Source organism: Squalius cephalus (assembly GCF_949319135.1).
Source record: "Squalius cephalus genome assembly, chromosome: 5".
NCBI lineage: Eukaryota > Metazoa > Chordata > Actinopteri > Cypriniformes > Leuciscidae > Squalius > Squalius cephalus.
In genome coordinates this window covers 10,496,456-10,510,631 of record NC_137126.1, presented here as the reverse complement: position 1 = coordinate 10,510,631, position 14,176 = coordinate 10,496,456, and the positions used below count along the sequence as shown (strand labels likewise).

Below are 14,176 nucleotides of genomic sequence, written 5' to 3'. Positions count from 1 at the left end.
GATTGTATTTATACGGGCTTTCAACGATTTTGCTTAAAACCGTCTCCAAATGTCTTTACTAATTTTTTGCAGTTGGTCTGATGCTCACTGCCTTGATTTTTAGCTCCTCAATCTGTCTCTGTGGTGCTTAGCCACTTAATGGCTGCTTGCAGCTATATATTTAATGTATTTGATCAAAAACACAGAAAAAGTAATAATATCGTGTCTTCAGTGTCACATGGCCGTTTAGAAATTATTCAAATATGTTGATTTGGAGCTCAAATAACATTTCTTATTATTGTCAATGTTGAAAACAGTTGTGCTTCTTAATATTTTTGTGGGAACCATGATACATTTTGAACAGAAAGTCTTTACTTTTACTTTATCACTGTGATTTTTGATCAATTTAATGCATCCTTGATAAAAAAAAGTATCAATATTTTTCTTTAATAATAGAACTGAAGGTGTTAACTAGAATTTTTTTAATGTATTTATATTGAAATTAAATATTTAAATAAATATTAATTATGAAATTAAATGATTAAATATTTAAACGATTAATTATTAATACTTTATTAGACTGACTGCTCTATTTTTTAATAACTTCTGACAATAACATCAAAACCATGTTTTGATGGGATTCATTTAGTAACAGTAATATGGAGTTACCAATTACAAAAGATTGCAAATTAAAAAAGCTATTTTAATTACAAAAAAAAAAATAAAGTAACTGATAACAAAACACTTTAAAGTGCAAGTAAATCTTTTTCTTTGTGCAGTTTTCATCACGCATGCACAAATTTGGTCCCTGTTCTGCTGTCATTGTTTGCGAGTCAAAACTGTTAGCTTGCGATTAAAAAAAGTTTTGAATTCAAGTGAAGCTGCATTTCAGTGGGCAGTATCTAAGCACCATAATGTAAGACCCGTTTCAATTCGTCACTCTCGTTCAGCACAATAATTCGGCCACGCCCACTACCCGGTCCCGGTGTGAGTCTGACTCTGACATCTAGCATTGCAGAGTGCGTTAGATATATTTGCAATCTTTTATTTTGTAATTACAATATAGATATTTTTGCTCTCAAAACCTTTTTTTTTTTTTTTTTTGCATAAAAAAGACAAAGTTAATTCCATATAGTTACACTGTTGTTCGGCTCAGTATAAAGTCAGTGGAAATATGGGCTGGTTCAGAGAGATATCCGCAGATCGCCCACCAAGCCCAGGCCCACCACACTTACATATAAACTGTGTGAACTTTAATGTGTATGTGGGTGTCAGGAAAGAGAATATAAATAATGTACTGTTGTCCTACCTGGTAGCCATTGAGGTCAGTAAAGAATCGATCCTTGCTGTTCAGATCCGAGGTTATCCTCATTGCAATTTCACGGTTGATTTCGCCTCTTATATCTACAGTGTTACCGATCTCAACAGACTGACCCTCTACACCTATGAGAAAGAGAGAGGGGGGGGGGGGTCAAAATGACTGACAGAGCACAGGCAATAGAAAAGGGATTGGACATCTGTTTCCTCCACTTCCAAATGACAGTTTCTCTCATGTTGTTTCAAACCCATATACTGTTATTGTAGGCCCTATCTGTGGAACACAGATTGTTTTAGGAAATTTGTAAAGTCATTGTTTGTATACTGAAGACCACTTCCTTACAGACCAAGACGTATCATTAGGTTAATAATGGACAAAACAACTGCTCATTTACTGTTTCGCATTGAACGTGCATAATCACATTCAAACTATCACAATACTACAAATCGTACATTTTCCGGTGGCAAATGACTGCTTTCCCTTTTTTAATCTTAATAACTTGGTGGTCTCTACGGTGTGCCTGGCTTAAGCCTGATGACAATATGAGCAATTAGATTTACCAAGTACAATGAAAATAAGTGAACACTCCTAAAAGTACATTTTGAATTAGACTAATTAAGCCTTTGGGAATAAAACAGTGCAAGAAACAAATATGTTCATTTTCCTTTAATTAAAATAAAAACCCTTAAAGGTAGAAGAACATGCTTTATATAGCAGCACAACCACGAAAACAAGGTTGTTTGTTAGGTTATGGCGTACGATAGCTCAGAATATCTTCAACATGAGTGTGTCCTCATTAGCTCATTGCGAGATGGTAACACAACACTTTTAGTGAGCAGCCCTCACTGGGCAATATTGCTTATATTGAGAGATACTGATTGGAATGCATATGTAGTAAATGTATCTTAAACAGTGTGGCTTGCCGAGGAGGTGTGTGCTATTGATTTTCTGATTTAGGATGTTCAGCTGGTGGAAAAATCCTAGATTTACACTAAAGAAGGGATCCAAACTATCTCTAGAGATCAGAATATCATAGAGACCAGGACAGAAAACACAGGGAGAATAAAGCCTTGTTCAGACTGTCATTCCAAATCCGGTTTTGTGCATATCCGATTGAAATCCGAACAGATTTAGAAAGTGTAAACAGCAACAACAACAAAAAATCTGTTTTGAGCCACATATGTGGTTTGAAATCCCATTCAAATCACATTTCTGGAAATCCGTTTCAGTCTGATTACTCTGATTGGTTTTCGCGTGGTTTATGTGACTTTCTCACGTCAAGTAAAACGTAAACGTCAGACGTTGTTATAGGTTACATGCTGAAAGTCTCTGCAGAAACAAGGTTGTGTTTGGACGAGCAGAAAACAATGTAACGGACATGTTTTGAAACCGGCGGAGACGACATCACGATATAAAGCCGAACATACCAGCCTCCTACGGTTCTGCCGCTGCCTCATAAGACGCAGTAGACCAGTGTGGTGGCTACGTATTGTCATGTTGTAAATAAGACAAAATGGGTATTGGGTATTGCTAACTCCTGTTTGTTTGCCGTATATCTACCAATGCAACATCTTTGCCATAGAAACCAATTCAGATATTCCAGAAAACGAAAGAGCGGCATGGGACAAACAAATCGGATCTGAACAGCTGCGATACACTAAAGCCTCATTCAGACTGTCAGTCCAAATCTGATTTCTGTGCATATCCGATTGGAATCCGATCATATTCAGCAAGTGTGAAGGCACAAAAAAAAAACATGATGAAAATTAAATAAGTTTAATGTAGCTCAAATTTACTTTGAGCTACATTCATATGTGGTTTGAAATCTGATTCAATTCCATTTCTGGAAATCTGCTTCAGTCTGCTTTGATGGGATTAAAACGTAAACATGTCAGATGTTGATATAGGAAGCATGCTGAAAGTCACTAAAGAAACAAGGTTGTGTTGCTGCAAAGTGCCGGTCGAGCAGAAAATGACATGTTGAATTTTAAGACCGGTGGAGACGACAGCAACAGAATAAGCCGCGCATACCAGCCTCCTACATTTCTGTCGCTGCCTCATAAGATACAGTAGACCAGCAAGGTGGCTAAACTTGTTGTAAATAAGACAACATCTGTATTGTAAACTCCTACATGTTGTTGTTTTTGCCTACCAACGCAATGTCACTGCCCTAGAGACCAATGCAGATATCCCGGAAACCGAAAGAGCGCCACGAGACACACAAGTCTGATCAGAACAGTTGCGATACACAGCGTGGACAGTCAATAACTTCAGTCAGATTCCAATCGGAGAGACAAATAATTGGATTTGGACAGACAGTGTGAACGTAGCCTAAATAGGAGAGGATATGATGAGGTTAATTAGGGACAGCAGGTGGGACAAATGAACCAATAATAAGGTAACAAGAAGGGTGGTCTTAAGGGTGGGCACATAGAAACAAACATGACAAAAACAAGAGCACATGGCCATTGAACACAATCACAAGCCATGTGCTCAAACAATAAATTAAGATAAAAGTTATTTTAAATTGCAACAATATTTCACAATAGTACAGTTTTTACTGTATTTGTTGTGCAAAAAATGACAAAAAACAGCATTAAAGTTCAACAATAGTAGTCCATGCGACTTCATGAATGGATCATTCTCTTGTGTTGGATCTCTTAAATGAATCAGTTGACCCGGTTCATAAAACCGGTCTGTACAACGCTGCTCACTGCTTAAATATCATAGTACGATGCAGCGTTGAAAAAACAACTAGCTAGTCACAACAGTTTTCCGAAACCGCATTGTCACAAAGTAGTTGTTCAGCCATGTTGGTTAAGGATGTCACGCACGTGGTGTAGTAATAACTTCTTTTAACGAATCTGTTTGAGGTTGAATTAATGCTAGATGTTTTGCTCTAAATTACGGACATGGCATCTGAGGACTATTTCTCATTTTTCTCAGTTATTTTGCTTTATTTTCAGATTCATTCAAAGGCTCGTTCTTACGTAATAGAGCACGTTCGCACATGCGCACTCTTCAAAAACGGTGCTTTAAATCTCTTGACAAACTAAAAGACGTAAATTACATTTGTATGTATTCTAAATAAAAGATACAGGTTGTACTGAATGTCAGCTTCCTTATTTTGCTCAAGATGAGGATTTATTAAGTCCACATGTCATGCAAACTAGAAACTATGCTTCTAACCACAGGTCGAGAGCTGTCGTTCCAACTACACAACTTTGCGATGCTGTTTGCGAATGTTCGTTTAGAACGATGGATTCGGGAAACACTGATTCGTTGAACTACGCTGATATCGACGGAATTTGCGACCATAGTTGGCTAACGATGCTTTTGGGAAACGCACCCCCTGAATGATTCATTCACAAATCTAACTGATCGGGTTCTCAATGAGCTGGTTATCAGTCCACAGGAAGGGAAGATTGCCAGTAAATAACAGATGAAATAAAGCTATTGTATGAACACTTGAATTATAAGTGAACAAGGTGGATGGACCACTTATATCTTTGAGTCCTTTTTGAAGCTTAATAGCAAGTATATTCTTCAAAAATGTCGTCTGTTGTGTATTTTAGAATTATTTTTTTATGAGCTATTCCTTCAAAATCACAAAAAGAGGGATAGCTATTTTCTGTGTGAGAAAAGGTTCCTCTTCTAAAACTTTGCAATTTAAATTCAGTTTTAACTCAAGGGAATAACCCACGAGAGGTTTCATTCTTTTCTTTTTTTGGACAAAAACAAACACCACTGGGGGGAAAGGTCCCTAGGGCTACGGGGCAATGGCTCATGTGACTGCTCCGCTCTTTCAAAAACACTCACGTACATTATCTCACCCACCCAGAGGGGGTCACAAACCGACCGCCCTGGTGCTCTAGATAAGAAAAGCATGAAAACTGATTGTGTTTCTTTCTTATACGAAACGATCCCACTTTCAGCACACCATTAAACTTTTGTATCAAACGTCCTTGTCTGATGCTGATTAAATGTGTGTTGCTTGTTGGTGTAATGCACTGCCTCTTTTGGCATTGCCGATTACACAGTTCAAATTGTTTGTTAAAGTTTGAGGAACGTTCAAATGTTTACCTTCAAACTTCAAAGATAAATACTGCAAAAAGCTTTGGACTGCATGCAATTAAATGAAATAAAAGACTTGTACAAAACAAGCTGCTATAGGACTGTAAGTAAAAGGCTCTCTTAACAAAGATTACTTGGAAAAGAAAAGGACGTCATCCAGAAGCACTTCAAGGATTTCGAAATTCACTATTTTTTCTATCCCAGGGTTCAATCAACTTTCTGAGGTTACATTGCTGCCCTCCCACCACTGACTTCCGGCATAAACAAAAACCAGAAACCTGCTTACTTATACAGGAACTCATCAAGACGACTAGTCAAACTAGAAATGATCTCGTTTTGCAAATTCCTGGTGTAAATATTTGATTTACATACTGGAAATAGTGGTGACTATTTGAATAAGTGAAAGTGAGAAGTGCAGGTGTTGTTGAGTGTTTGCCGTTCTCTCTTACCCTGCATGTTGTAGAGCCGGAGAGTGTGTTTGATGTGTGTGAAGGTAGTGGTGACTTCAGAAAACAGCGGCCCTTTAGTGACTCGAACCACCGGCGGTTGCGAGGGAGAGTAAATCTGTGTGTGAGAGAAAGAAAATCAATGTGAATCAAATCACACTCATAAAAATCCCCTCAAAGCAGAGCTACAAAAAACACTGCATGACAAAAATGTCCCGATGAAAGACTGAGGTGAGCTCTTATGAGGTTTCCCAGTGTTCTCTGTGAGCAGTGACCAAACTGCCATTATGTTTAGAACTCTAATCAGCTGAATGACACACACTGATGTTATAAGTTTCAATGAAACTTTACCAAATAATTCAGTGCTTCAGCAAACTCTCATAGCAATCATTTGTCTGCCACAAATTAACTGCAAGCCTGGTGCAAATAAACAGTTTTTATAGGAGTGGGCGATCTATAACCCAGTTTTTCCTGCAGCACTATTCAGCAGTGGAACCACGGCTAGATAAATTGTACTTGTTTAAGAAAGAAAGGTGCTATGTAATACAATTTAGTTTTAATCAATAAATATATATGTGACCCTGGACCACAAAACCAGTCACATGGGCCAATTTTTTTGAAATTGAGATGTATACATCTCTTGAGATGAAAGTTGAATAAATAAGCTTTCCATTGATGTATGGTTTGTTAGGATAGGACAATATTTGGTCGAGATACAACTACAGGGTGCAATAAAATCGAAACATTTAGAAAATCGCCTTTAAAGTTGTCCATTTATGTTCGCGATTGTGCTGCATTCACTCACAAAAAGAAATGTTTTATATATTTATGGTAGGAAATTTACACAATATTTTCATGGAACATGATCTTTACTTAATATCCTAATGATTTTTGGCATAAAAAGATATAATTTGTTGGCTATTGCCACAAATATACCCCTGCGACATGTGACTGGTTTTGTGTTCCAGTGTCACATATATACAATAATAAAAGTTGTTGTTGTTATTAAAGGAATAGTAAGACAAAATGAATGAAAATGTGACCCAGTATTTCCTGCACCTCTATTCAGCATAGCAAATTATATTCATGTAAGAAAGGTGCAATGGAAATAAAATGTTGTTATGATAAAACTTTTCATTATTAATAATAATTATTATTACGATTGTTGTTATTAAAGGAATAGTAACACAAAATGAAAATATTCTAATTATTTACTTACAAAGTGAATGAAAATGTGACCTAGTATTTCCTGCATTTCTATATTTAGTTGTAGCAAACTATATTTATGTAAGAAAGGTGCAATGGAAATAAATTATTAGAATAAAATGAATACAATAATAATGTCACATCAAAGTTTCTGTTTACTTTTCCAAACACTTTTAGTTTGTTAGTTCCTGTTTCCTGTTTTCCTATTGTTTCGTTTGTTCCCTTGGTTACCACCCAGCAAGCAATCTTGCGTTTAAAAGACGTCTAATAGCCCCAACACAGCCCTGACGTCTAGGCTAAAACCTGTTTAACCATAACCCAAGAATAGAAGCACAGGCTACGTATAGAACATGTCAAAGAAATGAAACCAATCACTGTTGACTTTGCTTACATGATGGAATAGCATATATCCCGCAAGTAATTTTGACAAAAACGACATGTGACCAGATTAAAGGTTATTTTGGCTAGAAGCGGGTTACTCATAATAGCCAGACTAAATCGGGTCTATAGTTAACCTAGATGGTGAAATGACGGCTATTGCTTGCAGGGCGATTGTGTTCACCTTTGTCTTGTTTAGTTTCTCGTTATCCTGTGTGCATTTCAGCCCTCTGTCTGCTTCAGTTCATTGTCCTGTATTAACTCTGCTGTTATGCTTACTGTAACATTTTCTCTTGCACCAGAGCCGGCACCAGGGCACAATGACCACATTTATATTTCTAGGATGGGTCAACGGCTTGCGAAATCACTTTCAGGGCTGTTCAACCTTGCATTTGTAGTGGAAAGCAACCAACCCGGGTGCATGCATTTCACGCGTTTGTAATCACTTTCGAAAGCCGGTATTTTCTGCACCACTATTCAATGTCTGAATAAAAAAAGCATTGTAGGGAAAGTGCTTGAGCTCTGCTGCTCATGGGTTTCCAGGGTTTGGGTTTGGACCTAATCATGATTGTAACCCAATCTCCCCTATCTTGCTTTTCTGTCTCCCTCACTTACTACATCTATAAATAAAATGTAGAAAAAAGCAACCCAACAAAAATGTAATACTGTTGGGCAAGATTAATCGAAGAAATAATAAAAAACGTATAGTACTAACTGTTGCTTCTTTGTCAGGCATGAACAGGTAGGCGCCACTCTTGTCCTTATTGCTGGTGGTGCCGTACCAAGCAAACTCCACTTTGACCTGGTGCTCCGAGTCATCGTCCTTCAACCTCATTTTCTGCAAACAAGAGATGTTTTCTGAACGTTACACAGAGTCATTCCTAAACACACCAACTTATGACAAATCCACAAAGCAGTCTAACCTCTAAAAGACCTGTAGCTGTAGAGATGGAGAGTTTGAGGTGAGGATTTTCAATGTGCACAGGAGCTCCATCGTTTTGGTAGAACTGTTGGAAATGCTCCAGTTTATTGACTGAAATGCGGCCGCCATTCTGAAGAAACATGTACTTAGCAGCTTCAGTGCTTGGCTCCTTTCCTTCCATCAGCTGGTACACTCTCAGACCCAGAGGAGCAGCGCGAGCCACGAAAGACAACTGCCGAGGAGCAAACAAACACATTTAAAGACAATGAAATAGCTTGAAGAGCATTTAGATGACCTCAAACTAACCGACATGGAGATGTACTATCTTCACACTGATCTTTTCCATACAATACACCCCTAATGCTGTGATGGGATGCATCGATGTAGCAGACCTCACCTGGAAGACGTCGGTAGCAGCGTGAGTGGCATCATTCCACACTGCACTGACTTGAGCGTGGACCACATGACCAAGAGCATTAAGCACGCGCACGTCAGCAGTGTTCACGTACACTGTAACCATGGATGCCCTGGCCTGCTCTGTGGGGTTGGAAACTACCAGCAACCTGAGAAAAGGGAACGTCATTTTTATGTAGCATTTTCTGCCACACAAATTCTGCTGCCTCTTGTCAACTAACACATGTACAATGAAGCCATTCTCAGGAACTCAACGTCAGTCTGCTATAAAGCACTACAAAAACATTGATTTTGCTTTGTTTTTATTTTGCATTACCTTGGTTTTCCACTAACTTCAAGAACAGTTTTGCGAGGTAAGGCGTCTTGGGATGGCTGAACTTCATCCTATAATACAGAACCAGCAAAAATGTGACGTGCAGATGGCAATTTCCAAATTTAGGGGTGATGTCTAGGGGATATGCAGTATGAACACTCACCATCTGAAGAAATGGATTTGAAGGATCATGGTAGTATGTTTGTTTGTCCTTGAGCACCAACCAATGAGCCGAGCTCACAATCACTCGCTTCAGATTCAGAATAGAGTGAAACAACCTTCAAAATAACAAAAATCATCATGTTTCTACAGCACGGATATATATATATATATATATATATATATATGTGCCAGAATTCCTGGGTAAATTAAACTGTTAACAAGCAGTAATGTAATTCAGTATGGATGCTTGCAATAACAGCAACCATAATGGCTAATATTTTTAATTATTATTCTGGTCTTTTTTTGCCTGATAATATCAGATAAAAAGAATCAGATTTTTTTTAAAACCATTCCTATTTTCAAGTGTTAGACAAGGTAAAGTTCAAATAAACTAATATTTTGGAAATTGTGTGGCATAATGGTTAATCTGGCTTAAAGGTGCTCTAGGTAACTTTTTAACCTTAACTGAACAGCTTCGGAGTCAGTGGAATGGTTATATTACTTATTTCGGGTTGAATGGTGGTGGTTTCGCACCCCCCTGGTGCCCGAGAGCGGAAAAAACTCACTTGCAACTTTGGGACGCGGGTCGGTGTCAGGAAGTATCGCGTGATATCAGGTCTCGCGATGTAACGAATTGCTTGACGGCACTGCACACGTACACGCCCCTATTCAAGCACCGGCGGGCTAGCTATAAGCAAAGGGCAACGATAGATTGAGTTATGGCTGAGGCTGAGCCTGTAAAAAAGAAGCAGAAAGCTAGGAAATCTTTGTCGGAGGACCAACGAAAGAGGAAACGGGAGACTGACCGAGCAAGAAGTCAGACTCGAGTAAATATATCGGACCGGCTTTTTCAGAATGGTGAGAACTGAGAGAAACAGAAGCCTGCAAAACGGATGCTGATCCTGCTGTTGCACTTGTAAGTATCTTTGGAATAAACTGTGTTTAATATTTAAATTTCAAGTAATTGCGACCTCAGGATGTTTGCTATTGTCTGTAAAGGTTTTTATGATCGCTGTCTGTTAGGGGCTTACTAGTACGCTAGATACTATAACTTTGATGTTAGCATTGTCATAGCAAACACGTTTGATTTCTGTAGTTGTTTGGCCGTTCCTCTGTCGGTTTTATTTGTGTAACTTACACTTTTATTTTATGTCACTAAGTCAACGCGTCTGATAGTAGGCAATATCAGACGCGCAAAATGTTGCACATATCATGATCGAGCTAGAAAAAACGTTCTGATGTTTTCTTAGACAAGCAAAGGTAAACCATCATTCTAACGTTACCAGATGAACTTATAGACCTTGCTAATATAACTTTAGACAAATATTAGCCTCCGATATATATATATTTTTTATGCTCATGCCCATTCTCCCAAAAACAAACAAACAAACAAACACGAAAGCAGTAGTTCGCCTCGTTCATATCGTTCGTTCCCGGTAAAAATACTAGTATGCATGACAACACAATAAATAAAAAAAATCGCCATCAGTTGGAAAGAAAGTATTGCTTTACTTGCCTCGGTAGACATAACTGGTTTTGAAATAGCCGGTTCCTCTGCTCAGCTAGGTTGACAGCTGATCAGCTGGGTTGCTCGTGGCGAGGGGGGAGGGACAACAGTTCGTTTTTACGACAGAGTGTATGAAAGCATTATACTACCAGACACTAGGGGGAGCTCGTAGAGAAAAAACACTCAGACTTGCATAGTGTCCCTTTAAATTACTGTTCAAATGTTTGGGGTCAGTGAGTTTTTTTGTTTTTTATTTTGTGGGGGAAAAATGATATTCAGCAAGAATGCATTAAATTGATAAAAAAAAGTGTCAGTAAAGGCTCAAATTGTTACAATATTTCTATTTCACATAAAAGTTGTTCTTTTTAACTTCTATTCATCAAAGAATCCTGGAAAAAACTGTATCAAGGTTTCCACAAAAATGTTAAGCAGCACAACTGCTTTCAACGTTGATGATGATGTTTATGAGCACCAAATCAGCATATTAGAATTATTTCTGAAGGATCATGTGACACTGAAGACTGGAGTAATGATGCTGAAAACTCAGTTTTGCCATTACAGGAATAAATAACAATGTAAAATATATTTAAAAAAAAAAGTTATTTCAAATTGTAATAATATTTCACAATATTACTGTTTTTCCTGTATTTTTGATCAAATAAATGTTGTTTAAAAACATTAAAAACCCCAAACTTTTAAACTTTTAAAAGATAAATAAATATCTAATTTGCTGTAAATAAATTATATTACATATCATTAAATCAGCCATTGGGCACTCTATATATTAATATTATATAGGCCACTGAAAAACCCATATGACCGTTTAATAATTAAGTACCATGGTATATATTAAATATCAATATTTTTCCACTAAATGTTATTCTTTAAACACTATTTCTTTAAAATGGGCAGTTATGAATAATGTTTAACAATTATTAAAGAATCATTTAGGTTGATTAGCCCTAGAAAACGTATTGTTTTTCTTGTAAAACATATTGGCAGTCTTTTGTTCTGTGTGGATATATTTATAAATTCATTATTTGTATAATTTTATCATGGTTATTTTAAGCGGAGGATAGCGGCTGCTTCACAACTAATTTGAAAGTTCTGTGTGACTCCCACTTTGGGGCAAAATGTGACATTTAAACGTGAATATTGGAGACACTTAACCCCAGTTTGTTCCAGGGGAACAGTGACTGGAGTGAGTTGGTTGGATAAGAGAATGTTTCTCACATCCTCACATCTCACTTCTATGTTTCAAGAAAGATGTGCTACCTGGTTCCATAGTCCACAACCACCCAGTCTTTGCCTGTGCCTGCGATGGCATCATGGTGTTGGAAAAGACCGAGATTGCGTCTGGCTTCTGTCAGTAACTTGTAATTATCCACTGCAGGGTATTCACTGGACCGGCCGTACTTCTGAATGTTGGCCAAGGTCAGAGAGTAGAGGACCTCAGCTGCCCTACGGAAAAAAACATGAAGTGTCATATGAAACTCCCTCCCTCGCAAGATCAAAAGTTCCTTCAAATCCGCACTGTTACAGGAATCCATCTAGCATGAAAATACATCCTGTATCAGGCTAATGTTCACATCACAGGAAAAACGAGACAACAGTCTGGTTTGGACCCTGTTGTGTTGGGAGTGTCGGAACGCTCCCATAATGGAGAACAACAATAAAACCAGAATCTCTCCACATTATGGTAACAATACAGGTGTCATCTCTCTGAAGAATGACCTTCTCAAATGTTTTACAAGACACGGAAATCTATAGCTGGGCGAACCTCACAAAACCTGTTGGAAATGAGTCATATTTCACATCTGGATGAAAGAAAAGAAATTATATTTTCCTTTAGGGTGGTTCTCAACCAGCAGCCCAGGGCCACCAATGTGGCCTCGGCAAATTTCACAAGATGACTTAAAAGTATTGGTAATCAAATTAAAATCGAAAAACACATCAGCTATCAATAACTATTCCATCAATAACTACACAGCAATAACTATAGTGTTTTATTGAAGAACATTCGATTCTTGAAACATCTGGAATCACAAAATTAATCATGGTTCAGTTATTTGATACAAAACTCTCAGTTTCAGAAGTTTGAAAACATGCAGAAATACTGAAAATATTGTGTTGGACAGTGGGGTGTCTTCGTGTCAAAAAGGTTGAGAGCCACTGCTTTAAGGAATTTTTTTTTTTTTTTTTTGCATTGTCACATTTTTTGCATAAATATGTCTAAAAAGTCTAATTCTCAGTAGTATCATGTAATATGTATGTGTGTATATATATATATATATATATATATATATATATATATATATATATATATAATTTAAGAAATACATTTTCATTTAAATGTATAGTAATGGTAGTATTTGTTGTACTGGCTTCAGTTTATGCTGATTTAAATAAAAATTGTATTACAGCAATGATAATCTAATAAGAATGATTAGTGAGAATAATTAATTTACTAATTTACAAAATGATAAAAAAAGTAAAATGCAGTAAAATGAGGGTAACAGGCTTAATTTTCCTTATGCAAAATATTTTTTCTTATATATACAGTGAGGAAAATAAGTATTTGAACACCCTGCTATTTTGCAAGTTCTCCCACTTAGAAATCATGGAGGGGTCTGAAATTGTCTTCGTAGGTGCATGTCCACTGTGAGAGACATAATCTAAAAAAAAAAATCCAGAAATCACAATGTATGATTTTTTAACTATTTATTTGTATGATACAGCTGCAAATAAGTATTTGAACACCTGTCTATCAGCTAGAATTCTGACCCTCAAAGACCTGTTAGTCTGCCTTTAAAATGTCCACCTCCACTCCATTTATTATCCTAAATTAGATGCACCTGTTTGAGGTCGTTAGCTGCATAAAGACACCTGTCCACCCCATCAATCGGTGTACAATCAGTAAGAATCCAACTACTAACATGGCCAAGACCAAAGAGCTGTCCAGAGACACTAGAGACAAAATTGTACACCTCCACAAGGCTGGAAAGGGCTACGGGGAAATTGCCAAGCAGCTTGGTGAAAAAAGGTCCACTGTTGGAGCAATCATTAGAAAATGGAAGAAGCTAAACATGACTGTCAATCTCCCTCGGACATTTAAAAATATATTTTTTTAAATGTGGCATGGACATGTTTTCTTGAGATTCACTCAAAAAGTGCCAGTTGTCTAAAAGGTTTGAGTGACATTTTATTGAAAACCAACACCTTCACGAAAACTATGACCTCTTACCTCTGTACATTTGCAAACTGGAGTAACATTTCACAATAATCCATAGTTTAAATGTATTTTCTTCAAATAGACCTTTGAAGTGAGATGAGCCTAAGTAGATTCAGCAGATCAAAAAATGTCTTTATATGGTTCACAGACAGTAGTTATAAGATAAAAACGCAGTACATGCGACCTACATACCTCACATCAAACATACATCTGCTTTCTGCACCC

General features: G+C 37.2%; 1 protein-coding gene across 1 annotated transcript in view; it reads right to left on the bottom strand.

Moving 5' to 3' along the window:
• man2a1 (mannosidase, alpha, class 2A, member 1) overlaps positions 1-14,176 on the bottom strand; it is a 57,371-nt gene that overhangs the window by 14,578 nt on the left and 28,617 nt on the right. The window contains exons 10-17 of the mRNA XM_079870746.1: positions 11,995-12,180; positions 9,214-9,328; positions 9,054-9,121; positions 8,721-8,886; positions 8,325-8,555; positions 8,117-8,239; positions 5,821-5,935; positions 1,289-1,422 (exon numbers count right to left, since the gene is read on the bottom strand). Coding sequence (XP_079726872.1) covers positions 1,289-1,422; positions 5,821-5,935; positions 8,117-8,239; positions 8,325-8,555; positions 8,721-8,886; positions 9,054-9,121; positions 9,214-9,328; positions 11,995-12,180 — 1,138 coding nt within the window. The remainder of the gene's footprint in view (positions 1-1,288; positions 1,423-5,820; positions 5,936-8,116; positions 8,240-8,324; positions 8,556-8,720; positions 8,887-9,053; positions 9,122-9,213; positions 9,329-11,994; positions 12,181-14,176) is intronic.